The following is a 14,052-nucleotide window of genomic DNA, read 5'->3' on the forward strand; positions in this document are numbered from 1 at the left end:
GCCAGATTAGTTTTTGAGCTTTCCGCCACCGGAAAAAACAAGTCGCAACAATCTCAGGACTCTATCCGCGTGGACGTTTATAGCCCATCGGAAAATACACGGCAGATCGTTATTTCACAGTTAATTACAAATCTAATTAGAATATTCAAATGAAAGCCTTCCCCGGCTTTTCTTCTCCGAGTGGGAGAGAGCGGGTGAGTGGCGGCGTGATAACCTGTAATCGTCGGCGCCGCAAACACCTTCCCGCTTTTGATGTCCCCTCACTGACATCCTGGCAACAAAGCCGGCCAATTACAAATGAGCTAATTAACTAAATTGTTGATGGAGCATGAAGAGTTCATTCGCTCCGGTGCCGTGCGCCTTGACAACAACTGAATGGCGGGCCTTTGTTGTGGAGGCGAGTGTGCGGCCGTGCGAGTTGCCATTAGCCTTTTGACGACTTCCTCCACAAGCCTATCAGGCGCCTCCACGCCGCGTAGGAGATTTGTTATGGATCACGACTGGCTGAGTCCGGAGCTGCTCGAGCTGAACCCTGTCAATGAGCTGTCGGCAAGGTCAAAGTGGCGAGATAGAAAAGTAGAAGAATAAAGTCGCAATCGAATTTCATTCATAAAACTTGTTTTTGTCTTATTACGAAGAAAATTATTGTTTTACTACTTGTATGTGCCACCACAGTTAAGTAGAAAGCCCTCTTTTAAGTACTCATGCTAATGCCAATGCTAACCAATTATAGAGTAAGTATTGTTATTCTATATAAGTGTCTAATTGTTTTCGTTGAAATTTAGCGCTAGCATTTGACTAACTGATTACCGTAATTTTCGGACATAATCTGCTACTTTTTTCCCCTCATTTTGAAACCTGCGATTTTCATCCAGTGCGGCTTATTTATTGATTTATTTGGGTTAATAGGGATCACTTTATTAGAAGGCGGAGTCATAAAACTGTCATAAGACCCTCATAATTATGACTGAATGCTTATATCATTAAGTGTCATCCGGCAAATTATGTGACTAACTCAATTTATGTCCAGTCTGGATCCCTTACATCCACTTAAAAGTGAGATAATTTGCCAAACGACATGAAATGACATCTGTTATAAGCATTCATTAATGCTCATGACAGTGTCATGTCATAATTATGATGGACTAATGACAGTTTTATGGCACCACAGTAAAAAATTGCGAGCAAATTCTATAATTGGAAATTAATGAAACAACTGGAACAGTAACTGAAGAAATAATTAGCACAGAAAATGAATTTTGATTGCAATTTACATCTGTTGCGCTGCAATGCATGCAGGGAGGCATGTTGGATGACAACAGTGTTGACAGCAGGTGGCAGCAGAGGTTGACTGTCTCCCCCAAGGGAGCAGTGATGGCCAAATGAAGCTTCTTGAAGCAATGAATCACCATGAATCATCATGGTGGTTCACTTGGTCTTATGACAGTCGTATGATGCTGCTGTCAAATAAAGTGTTACCGGTTAATATCTTTTGGTGTAAATACCCCATAATACAGTGAGGACAGCTGCAGCTTATTGTCAAAGTGCGGCTTATCTATGGGCAAATGCCGTTTTTGTGCCAAATTTGGTAGGTGGCGGCTTATAGTCGGGTGTGCCTTATAGTGCGAAAATTATCGTATGGTTTGTTTAAATTCAAAAGTTGTTATTTGCATCTGTAGCGATGCAATGCATGCTAGGAGGCATGTTGGGCGACAACAGTGTTGACAGCAGGTGGCAGCAGAGGTTGAATGTCTCCCCCAAGGGAGCAGTGATGGCCAAATGAAGCTTCATGAAGCTTCATGGTGCTTCATTTGGTCTTATGACAGTCGTATGATATTGCTTACATTTTTCTTTTAAGAACTACAAGTCTTTCTATCCATGGATCGCTTAAAAGAAAATGTTAATAATGTTAATGCCATCTTGTTGATTTATTGTTATAATAAACAAATACAGTCCTTATGTACCATATGTTGAATGTATATATCCATCTTGTGTCTTATCTTTCCATTCCAACAATAATTTACAGAAAAATATGGCATATTTTTTAGATGGTTTGGAATTTTGATGAATTGCGATTAATTACGATTATTTTTAAGCTGTAATTAACTCGATTAAAATTTTTTATCGTTTGACAGCCCTAGTATTTGTTTAAATTCAGAAGTTGCAATTATCTCAATGTCCTTATCCTGTTAAAGTATGAAAACCCTCTTTTAAATGCTAATGCTAGCACGTCAACAGGATTTTTCATTGATTGTTAGCATGACGGCTACGAAAACAATGTCTTGTAATAATATACAAGTGCCTAATTGTTTTCGTTGCACTTTAGCATTTGGCTAACTGATTAAAAGAAAAAAGATGTGATTGTTTAAATTCATAAGTTGCAATTATCTCAAGCTCCTTATACTACTAAAATAAAAATATCGATTTGATGCATTGTCTTAATCTTACTTTAAAAACTGTCCGAAGTCCTCGCAGATGCTCTCGCAACCGGGCCACTTGCACACGCCGTGGCCGTACAAGGGATGGGAGCCGCCATTTTCTTCATGCTGTGAGCTGCATGGAAAAAAAAAAACTAAAATGAATATTTACAGGCCTAGGTCAAAGCCATTTAAAAACAAATAAACCTGACAAAATTTCACCAGAAAATGTGTTTTATTCCTTCGAATGATACCAAAATAAATTACAACCCCGCTTAGAGAGCACATCCTATTAAAGATGACGGTTTAACCTTTAGGCCGCACGTGTGTGTGCTTTGCTCATATGTGACTGTGTGGCGCCACGCTCACGCTGGCTTTTTCACAGGGGCTTACCCCGCATCGATCGGCGGCGTGTTGGTAAGCAGCGCTCCTGACAATACTCCTCGTTCGATCATTACCAGGCGCCTGACGCGCGCAACCCTCGGGACACGGTCGGATAAAGTGTTTTTTCTTCTTTCTTCCAAGCTAGATATCCATTTTCCCGCCTTTTAGATAGCATCAACTGTAAACCAATTACACAGCACTTCCACCGCTACCGTATTATAATATCGCCCAAGTCAAGCCTTTGAATAATGCATGGCCCGATATGTGAACAGTCAGTGTTTTGGTGCAGGGGTGCATTCATAAAACACGCCATCACACGGATAAACATCCTGGAAACGCCACTCAAGGCATCATGTATTCTGTTTACATGACAAGCAAGCAAGGAAGGTAATTTTCAAAAGCGGAGGGGGGGAAAAAAAGCTAGAAAGCACTAAATACTTAATGTACGAGGGGGTTATCTTGTCTCGTCTGTTGTGTGCGCGTCTTGCGTTCCTCGCGTTCCTCGCGTTTGATATCCGCGAGCAGGCTAAGTGTGTTCTCCTCTGGGAGAACAAATCTCTTGTTTGGTGCACATGACTGAGAAAGTGATCAACTATTAAACAAATAAACAAAACATCTTGTTTTCCCTGTAGTTAGCGCCGCCGCCGTGGCTTTGAATAGGAACAAATAACGCGGGTGGGAGTGCAGAGTTGTGAGGCTTGAGTTGTTGTTTTATCGAGTCGTTTTACCTCTCTCGCTCCCTTTCCCGCTCTCTTTCTCGTCTGTGGTTGAGCACAGGGGACTGTCCGTTGGCGATGGAATGGTGCGAGATGGGCGGGGACGCTTTGGGCGGGTTGGAGGAGGTAGTCGACGAAGAGTTGCTGTTGTTGCTGATGTGGTTGTTGGTGGAGAGGTCGAGGCCGCTGGTGACACCATTGTTGTTGACACCAACGCTGCTGTGTTTCATACCGTTGTCTTCCATAGCATGGCCGCCGCCACCTCCGCCGCCTCCGGTCACGTCTTTCCATAGCTGCTGGAGCTCTGCCGGGCTCAGGCCGGCTGGAGAGGGAGACAAACATCCGAATTTTTAATTTGGGTTACACACGGTTGTGTAACGTGAATGCAATACAACCGAATAGCTGATGAAAAATATATTCCTTTTACAAATAGTAAAACGACACTATAAAGGGGTTAATGCGCAATCGCTTTCCCATCACTTAGACGAAGTTTTTATGTTGCACGACCCCAAGAAACTCTCATTCATGGTTGCCACAACTACCCATGAACCATTGCGGAGTAACACAGTATGAATACCTATATATTCTGGGAAATAGTACTTTAAAAAAAAAAAAAATCCAGTGTCTTGTTGTGGAGTACTCTAAGGTACGACATATCATCACAGCACTTTCAAATTTGTACATTAAGCATAACGTTTGAAAGCGAACTGCGACACTGCAACCGCAAGAGACGCGTGTTTTGCCCAAATCATCTTATTTTTGGAGTTTGCAATGAATTCTAAGAACACTCCCGGAAACAAAGTGCAACTGTGTAAAATTTCATCAAAATCCGCCCAGTGGTTTTGGGGTCCATCATGAACGAACACACAAAGCTCCATTTACAGTGGGGCGAATAGGTATTTCTCACTTGAAGTTAGTTCTCTCACTTGAAAATATTAGAGAGGCCTGTAATTGTCAACATGGGTGAACCTCAACCATGAGAGACAGAAAGTCGATTTTTTAAAAAAAAAATAATTTATTTGCAAATCATGGTGGAAAATAAGTATTTGGTCAATACCAAAAGTTCATCTAAATACTTTGTTATGTACCCTTTGTTGGCAATAACGAAGGCCAAACATTTTCTGTAACTCTTCACAAGCTTTTCACATACTGTTGCTGGTATTTTGGCCCGTTTCCTCCATGCAAATCTCCTCTAGAGCAGTGATGTTTTGGGGCTGTCGTTGGGCAACACGGACTTTCAACTCCCTCTCCAGATTTGCTATGGGGTTGGGATCTGGAGACTCGCTAGGCCACTCCAGGACCTTGAAATGCTTCTTACGAAGCCACTCCTTTGTTGCTCTGGCTGTGTGTTTGGAATTATTGTCATGCTGAAAGACCCAGCCACGTCTCATCTTCAATGCCCTTGCTGATGGAAGGATATTTCCACTCAAAATCTCTCGATACATGGCCTCATTCATTCTTTCCTTTACACACATCAGTCGTCCTGGTCCCTTTACAGAAAAACAGCCCCAAAGGATGATGTTTCCACCCCCATGCTTCACAGTCGGTATGGTGTTCTTCGGATGCAATTCAGTATTCTTTCTCTTCCAAACACGAGAACCTGTGTTTCTACCAGAAAGTTCTATTTTGGTTTCATCTGACCATAACACATTCTCCTAGTCCTCTTCTGGATAATCCAAATGCTCTCTAGCGAACCGCAGACGGGCCTGGACGTGTACTTACTTCAGCAGGGGGACACGTCTGGCAGTGCAGGATTTAAGTCCCTAAGGCGCATTGTGTTCCTGATAGTAGCCTTTGTTACTGTGGTCCCAGCTCTCTGTAGGTCATTCCCTAGGTCCCCCTGTGTGGTTCTGGGATTTTTGCTCACGGTTCTTGTTATCATTTTGACGCCACGGGGTGAGATCTTGCATGGAGCCCCAGATCGAGGGAGATTATCAGTGGTCTTGTAATGATTGCTCCCACAGTTGATTTCTTTACACCAAGCGTTTTACCTATTGCAGATTCAGTCCTCCCAGCCTGGTGCAGGTCTACAATTTTGTCTCTGGTGTCCTTCGACAGCTCTTTGGTCTTGGCCATGGTGGAGTTTGGAGTGTGACTGTCGCTCATGGTTGAGGTTTACCCATGTTGACAATTACAGGCCTCTCTAATCTTTTCAAGTAGGATAACTTGCACAATTGTTGGTTAACTAAATACTTATTTGCCCCACTGTACTGTATATGTAATTATCAATACTGATTTTATATTGTCATTATCTTTAGCAAGAAACAAAACCCATGCACGTGATATTCTCTTTTTGGACCCCACAAAATGATGCATCGGACCCAATCTGGCCCACGGACCTCAAGTTTGACCCCTGAATTCTCTTCTATCTCCCAGCTTGCATTTGTGCAACGACAAACAAGGTTGTTTATTTTGTTCTGGGGAATAAAACGGAGCCTTCCTCTCTTCCTTGTCGGCAAAAGAGGTAAACAAGAATCGGGAGGTGATGGAGACAAACAGCAAATACGGACACGAAATGAGGTAAAGAAGGTTTAAACACGATCATGTGGCAAGTTAAGGCCTCGGCGGAGGAGCATACCAATGAGGGCAATGCAAACATACGGAGAGATAACACGAGAGGGGGCATACTGATGCATACGGAACATCTCACCTGGCGGAGGCAGAGTTTGCCCGGGCAGGGCGGCTTGGCCGGGGGCGGGCCCGGGCAGGGAGAGCAGGCCTTGCCGCTGCATGTTGAGCAGGTGTTGCTGCTGCTGGAGCTGCTGCATCTGGAGGAGCTGCTGCTGGAAGACGAGCTGCTGGGCAGCCAGCTGCTGCTGCTGCTGCTGTTGCTATAGTCGAGGAGGTGGAGAGATTGCTCGCTAGAATCACGTGCTAAAAGTATGACGAAAATTTTTCACCTAAGCATAGCCAAATTTCTGACCTCTGTGACCCTTGACCTATCCTTCGACCTGAACATTCGTTCATTCGCTGCCACCCTCCCATTTCAAATAGACTGGGCATCTATAGGTGTGTATGGAAGTTAATTTTGATCTATTTCAGGTCCAGCCAAACTCAACAACAAAAATGAAAACTCATTTGGACTGCTTTAAGACCACATAAACAAAATAAAAAGTAAAATTGGGGAGAAGGGGGTAAAACTCGGTTCACGACATTTCTCACAGTTTAACGTTAACAGTAGAAAAGACATACAGGAGGACACTTGCCTTTAAGCAGCTACCTACTCGGGTTTTGCAGGTTAGCAAGTTCACACAGTTAAATGTTATGCTAACTCTGATGCAGGTCGGACTTTCAGTTGCAAGGTTAGTGGTGTGTTCCCCACTTCCACAACATTGACGTCTTTTTACATTTTTGCAGTGGCTGCTGCTGACTGAAAAAAAACTAATATCTCTAGTATCTGATGTCTGTGTGTGTGTGTGTGGATGGGTGGGGGGGGGGTGGGTCAAGTCATCAGCCAATCGAATGTGCATTTAGGATGGAAAAAAATGGACCGACACATCGAACAAGTGAAAAGACGTGCATTCACTTAATTCACTTAATAATGGTTGGGTCAATTATGACAATTAAAACATACGGAGAGACGATCTAAATGACCTATATACTATCATGATACAGTGGTATGAAAAAGTGATCTGAACCTTTGGAATTTCTCACATCTCTGCATAAAAATCACCATCAAATGTGATCTTTGTCAAAATCACACAGATGTAAAACAGTGCTTTAACTAAAACCACCCAAACATTTATACGTTTTCATATTTTAATGAGGATAGCATACAATGACAGAAGGGGGAAAAAAATAAGCCAGTGAACCCTCTGTCTAAGACAACTCACACCGAGTAAGAATTGTCTTGATGAGAAGCATTGTCTGCATCATAGCTCGGTCAAAAGAGCTGTTTGAAGACCTGCGATCAAGGATTGTTGATTTTTATTAAAGCTGGGAAAGGATGCAAAACCATCTCTAAAAGTCTGGATGTTCATCAATCGACAGTCAGATAAGTTGTCTACAAATGGAGAGAGTTAGGCACTGTTGCTTCTCTCCCAAGGAGTGGCCGTCCACCAAAAATGACGCCAAGAGTTTAGAGCAGAATACTCAGAGAGGTAAAAAAAGAACCTTAGAGTATATGCTAAAGACAGAAATCACTGGCACAGTCCAATATCTCTCTGCACACATCAACTATATGTAAAACTATGGCCAAGAATGGTGTTCACTCCACAGTGGACGCCAATACTGTCGAAAAAAAAACAGTGTTGCTCGTTGAATGTTCGCAAAAAGGCACTTGGACACTCCACAGACGTGATGGCAAAATATTTTGTGAACTGATGAAACCAAAGTTGAATTGTTTGGGAGTAACACACAACGTCATTTGTAGAGGAAAAATGGAACAGCTCACCAACATCAACACCTCATCCCCACTGTGAAGCATGGTGGAGGAAGCATAATGATTTGGGGCTGTTTTCCTGCCTCAGGGCCTGGACAACTTGCAATTTTTAATGGAAGAATGAATTCAAAAGTTTATCAGGATGTTTTGCAGGAAATCCTGAGGCCGTCTGACCCTAAATAGAGGATGGATGCTGCAACAAGACGATGATCCAAAACACAGAAGTAAATCAACCTCAGAATGTTTTCAGAAGAACAAAATACCTATTCTGGAGTGGCCAAGTCAAAGTCCAGACCTGAAAACCATTGAGATTCATTCCAGACATCCCAGGAATCTGACTGGACAACTTGCAATCATTAATGGACGAATGAATTCAAACATTTATCAAGATATTTTGCAGGAAAACCTGAGCCCGACTGTAAGATATTTGAAGCTTAAAAGAGAATGAATGCTGCAACAAGACAATGATCCAAAACACAGAAGTAAATCAACCTCAGAATGGTTTCAGAAGAACAAAATAAACGTTGTGGAGTGGCAAAGTCAAAGTCCAGACTTGAGCCCCATTGAGATGCTAAAGACAGCGATTTATGCCAGAAATCCCAGGAATTTGACTGAATTCCAGCAGTTTTGGAGAGAAGAATGGGCCAAGATCAATGTGCCAGACTGACCTGCATCTACAGAAGTGTCTGGTTGAAGTTATTGTCACAAAATATTAAATGTGGTTCACTTACTTATTTTCCCCCTTCTGTCATTGTTTGCATACTATCCTCATTAAAATAAGAAAACCTATAAATGTTTGGGTGATTTTAGTCAAAGCAGACACTGTTTTTTCATCTGTGTGATTTTGACAAAGATCAGATCACATTTGATGGTGATTTTATGCAGAAACGTGAGAAATTCCAAGGTTCAGATACTTTTTCATACCACATTTCGACTTACAAACCAGGCCCTGGAACGAATTAAATTCGTATGTAGAGGCAGCACTGTATCATGATATATCATCTTTTCGATATAATGTCACACCTCTACTGTGAATATACTGTCGCAGTCCAAGAAGTACTAGAAAAGAGTACCGTGACTTCTCCTATGTGCACAACGCATATCGCGCTCATGTATTTCAATGTGTTTGTATCGAAACTTAGCGATGCGCTCACTGGAACACAACCCTGCCGCCATCCCGTCGCACCTCCTCTGGAGAAATAAGGGAGCAATCTCTATTCCATATTCCACGGCAGGCAAAATAAAACAATTTACAAATCCAAACAGAAACAAAGCCGCCGGGGAGGTCGCGCGGCGCTTCCCGCCGAGGGCGACGTAATGGGCTGCTTGCTCTGAAAAAGTGCCGCTATGTCTATTTTTCACACTTCTGCTCCTTCTCCTATGATAGTCACTTGATGAGACGCTGCCTGTCAATGTCATTTACGAGTGCCAAACACAATTTTGCAAGTTCATGTGTGCGTCGAAAAAAATTCACTAATGAGTCGCACCCAGTCGCCTTTTGGTCTCTTTTCTATAAATTGTTGTTGTTGCAAGAAACACTTCATTAACTGAGCGAGTCGCGGCATCCTCTGCATTAAGTAGCCGGAATTGATGAATGGTGGAGGACGTCTAATAGAAGAGCTGTGTACCTCTTTTGCCTGCTTGCCGGGGTGTTGCTGCTGGAGAAGCTGAAGGTGAAGCTGCTCCTGCTGTTTCTTATAAAACTCCTGCAGGTGTTGCTGCACGGAAACAAACGTAAACACGTTAATGCAAAGAAACATTTGCTTTTATTTAACAAGAGATGTTAAGTAGCCTTCCCGAGATTTTCCACCAAATATACAAGCTTCAAGTCATGCATTGATTATGCAAAAACCGCTACACATTATCAGTAATGTGTTTGCCAGTTTTTGGAATTTACATTCGCGCTGTCATTCACAGCGTTCCACATATGGGTTTAAATAAACAGAGTTTTGTAAAGTGTACTAGCGATGTACTCGCAGTATTCTATTTCTCCTTGTAGTTACGAGGTATATACAGTGGGGCAAATAAGTATTTAGTCAACCACCAACTGTGCAAGTTCTCCTACTTGAAAAGATTAGAGATGCCATGTAAAGAGGTCTAACTTCTTCTAACGATACCTGCACCAGGCTGGGAAGACTGAATCTGCAATAGGTAAAACATTTGGTGCAAAGAAATCAACTCTGGGAGCAATTATTTAAAAAATGGAAGACATAAAAGACCACTGATAATCTCCCTCGATCTGGGGCTCCATGCAAGATCTTACCCCGTGGCGTCAAAATGATAACAAGAACGCTGAGCAAAAATCCCAGAACCACACGGGGGGTCCTAGTGAATGACCTACAGAGAGCTGGGACCACAGTAACAAAGGTTACTATCAGTAACACAATGCGCCGCCAGCGACTCAAATTCTGCACTGCCAGACGTGTCTCCCTGCTGAAGCCAGTACACGTCCAGGCCCGTCTGCGGTTCGCTAGAGAGCATTTGGATGATCCAGAAGAGGACTGGGAGAATGTATTATGGTGAGATGAAACCAAAATAGAACTTTTTGGTAGAAACACAAGTTCTCGTGTTTGGAGGAGAAAGAATACTGAATTGCATCCGAAGAACACCATACCCACTGTGAAGCATGGGGGTGGAAACACCATGCTTTGGGGCTGTTTTTCTGCAAAGGGACAAGGACGACTGATCGGTGTAAAGGAAAGAATGAATGGGGCCATGTATCGAGAGATTTTGAGTGAAAGTCTCCTTCCATCAGCAAGGGCATTGAAGATGAGACGTGGCTGGGTCTTTCAACATGACAATGATCCCAAACAAACAGCCAGGGCAACATAGGAGTGGCTTCGTAAAAAGCATTTTAGGGTACTGGAGTGGCCTACCCAGTCTCCAGATCTCAACCCCATAGAAAATCTGTGGCGGGAGTTGAAAGTCCGTGTCGCCCAACGACAGCCCCAAAACATCACTGCTCTAGAGGAGATCTGCATGGAGGATTGGGCCAAAATACCAGCAACAGTGTGTGAAAAGCTTGTGAAGAGTTACAGAAAACGTTTGGCCTCCGTTATTGCCAACAATGGGCAGATAATATCCAGATGAACTTTTGGTATTGACCAAATACTTATTTTTCATCATGATTTGCAAATATGCTCTTTAAAAATCAAACAATATGATTTTCTTTTTTTTTTCTCCATTCTTTTTTCCATTCTGTCTCTCATGGTTGAGGTTTACCAATGTTGACAATTACAGGCCTCTCTAATATTTTCAAGTGGGAGAACTTGCACAATTAGTGGTCGCCTAAATACCTATTTGCCCCACTGTAAAAACTGCATTTTTCTGAGATTGGTCACAGTTTTTTTTTCATACTTTGGCCGGGGGTGCGACTTATACGTGAAGATTTTAACACATTACTAACACAATTTTAATCAGGTAGCCAAATGCTCATGCTAAAGTGCAACAACAACAAAAAAACAGGCACTTGTATGTTGTTACAAGACATTGTTTTCGTAACAGTCAAAAAAAAAAAAAAAAAAAAAAAAAGGCACTTGTATGTTGTTACATGACATTGTTTTCATCACCGTCAAGGTAACACTGAATGAAAAATCCTGTTGACGTGATAGCATTAGCACTTAAAAGAGGATATTACTACTTTAACATTAAGAACGTTTGAATCTAAGCAAAAACATATCTTCCCCTATTAATCAGTTACCCTAATTTTCACACCATAGGGCACATCTGACTATAAGCCACCACCCACCAAATTTGACACGAAAACGGCATTGGTTTATAGGTAAGCCGCACTGGACTATAAGCCGCATGTCCTCAAATATTAACCGGTAACACTTTATTTGACAGCAGCATCATACGACTGTCATGAGACCAAATGAACCACCATGACAGACAGTTGGTTCACGAAGCTTCATTTGGCCGTCAACCTCTGCTGCCACCTGCTGTCAACAATTGTTGTCCATTGTGCCTCCTAGCATGCATTGCAGCGCAACAGATGTAGATAACAAACAAAATTCATGTTCTGTGCAAATTATTTCTTCAGTTACTGTTCCAGTTGTTTCATTAATTGCTCGTTATAGTATTTGGTAACACTTTATTTGACAGTGGTGTCATAAGACTGTCATTAGACAATCATAATTATGACATGACATGGACATCATGGTCATGATCATTAATGAATGCTTATAACAAATGTCATTTAGTGTTCTCCGGCAAATTATTTCTCTTTTGAATGGATGTAAAAGATCCGAGCTGGACATAAATGGTGTTAGTGACATAATTTGCCAGATTACACTGAGTGAAATCTGTCATAAGCATTCGGTAATGCCCAGGATAGTGCCTTGTCATAATGATGACGGACGGTCTTATGACAGTCTTATTACAGCGCTGTCAAATAAAGTTACATATTAACCCAAATAAATTAAAAAATAAGCCGCACGGAATACTAATTCCTTTTTTTTTATTTTATTTATTTATTTTTTAAAGTAACCGTCATGTGAACACTGAATTAAATATCCTTATAATATGCTAGTGTTCGCATGATGACTTAAAAGAGAGCTATAATACTTTAATGGTAGTGAAACCTTGAGGTAATTGTTTGTGAATTTAAACAATCACATATCGTATCTTCGCCTTTTGATCAGTTAGCCAGATGCTAGCGATAAATTGAATCGAAAAGAATTCCAAACTTATACGGGACATACCTTGTTTGAGTAACCGTCTTGCTAACACTGAATGAAAAATCCTGTTAACGTGCTAGCATTAGCATTATTAACACCTTATCATATAATTTCATTGGATTTTGTGATTTGTAGTCACACTGATGGTTTGGTAAACTTGTTAGCATGTTCTTTATTCTATAGTTATCTGAATAACTTTAAATAGTTATGTTACGTTAACATACCGGGAATGTTCTCAGTGCGTTGTTTCCACATCTTTCAACGTTAGCATATCATACACTTATTCAGCCTGAAGTTCTCTTTTGTATTCTTATCTTAAATTGCCTTTCAGGCTGACATGTCTGTTTTTGTTTGAATTTTATCAAGCAGTAGGGCTGCAGCTATCAATTATTTAGGTCATTGATTAACGCAGGGGTTTTCAACCCAGTCCTCAAGGCACACTGTGGGTCCTGGTTTTTGTTCCAGCCGATCCAGCAGAGACAGTTGAACCAATGAGGCTTCTGCTAAAACAAGCCACACCTGACTGCAATCAACTGATTGCACTTGTAAAACACCAGATTGGGGAAAAAGTGTTGTCATCTTGTTTGGTAAGAATGAAATCCTGCACCCACAGTGTGCCTTAGTGGAATAGGTTGGGGACCCCTGGATTAACGTATCGATTAATTAGTTCGAATAATCGAGTAATCAAACTAACTAAACTAACTAACTAACTAAACTAATGTGTAGAAGAATAAACCTTAGGAGGTGTAAAACGAACAAACAAGTGTTTATGCCAGCATAACACTTACTGTATTTATTCTCAATCAAAAACATACCTTATGTTGGTCTTAACAGGGAGCAGCTGGTATTAACCACGTCACATGGCATATTAACTGTTGCCACTAGAGAGCAGTGTATCCACCCAAATTAATAAAACTAAATGCAACACTTTCAAAACAAACCATGACGACGTCACTAAACGAATCCTTGAAGCGGCAAAATTTAATTCAATGCTTTTTTTCTAATCGGATTACTCAAGTTAATCGATTAATCGTTGAAGCACGATCAAACAGATTTCCCCTAAAATGCGACTGACACTCCTGTGTGACTTGTTTTTTTGTTGACTTTCTCTGTTGCTTATATTTGATACAACAAGATGAACAACATTGTGCCAAGGCCACTTGCGTATCTCGTGAATTATCCAAATCTAATCCTCCTGATTAATAATTGAACATTTAAGTGCCTTTATGTTGCCATGCCAAGCCTACTGCGCAAAGTTATGTCTCGTAATCAAGAAGGACAATTGTGACAAGTGACAATCTTAATTAAACAACTGTCCTTGCCTTAATCAAATTCGCAAATGAGAAACGTACTTCAACTCTGACACCGCCGCGTTCCTAAATGTTACATCATCCGTCACCTACGGTATCGCTCGGCTCTGCGCGGTGGCCCGCCGTCCCCGATGGGGGAATTGAACCCACGGCACGTGGGAAATG

At 41.6% G+C, this 14,052-nt stretch overlaps 1 protein-coding gene across 9 annotated transcripts in view; it reads right to left on the minus strand.

Moving 5' to 3' along the window:
- foxp2 (forkhead box P2) overlaps nt 1-14,052 on the minus strand; it is a 195,189-nt gene that overhangs the window by 51,983 nt on the left and 129,154 nt on the right. For all 9 annotated transcript variants that reach the window (XM_057854886.1, XM_057854889.1, XM_057854888.1 and 6 more), the window contains 4 exons: nt 9,527-9,616; nt 6,168-6,348; nt 3,530-3,839; nt 2,449-2,553 (listed from right to left, as the gene is read on the minus strand). In XM_057854886.1, coding sequence (XP_057710869.1) covers nt 2,449-2,553; nt 3,530-3,839; nt 6,168-6,348; nt 9,527-9,616 — 686 coding nt within the window. The remainder of the gene's footprint in view (nt 1-2,448; nt 2,554-3,529; nt 3,840-6,167; nt 6,349-9,526; nt 9,617-14,052) is intronic.

The sequence above is a fragment of the Corythoichthys intestinalis genome, chromosome 13, assembly GCF_030265065.1.
Source record: "Corythoichthys intestinalis isolate RoL2023-P3 chromosome 13, ASM3026506v1, whole genome shotgun sequence".
NCBI classification, from domain to species: domain Eukaryota; kingdom Metazoa; phylum Chordata; class Actinopteri; order Syngnathiformes; family Syngnathidae; genus Corythoichthys; species Corythoichthys intestinalis.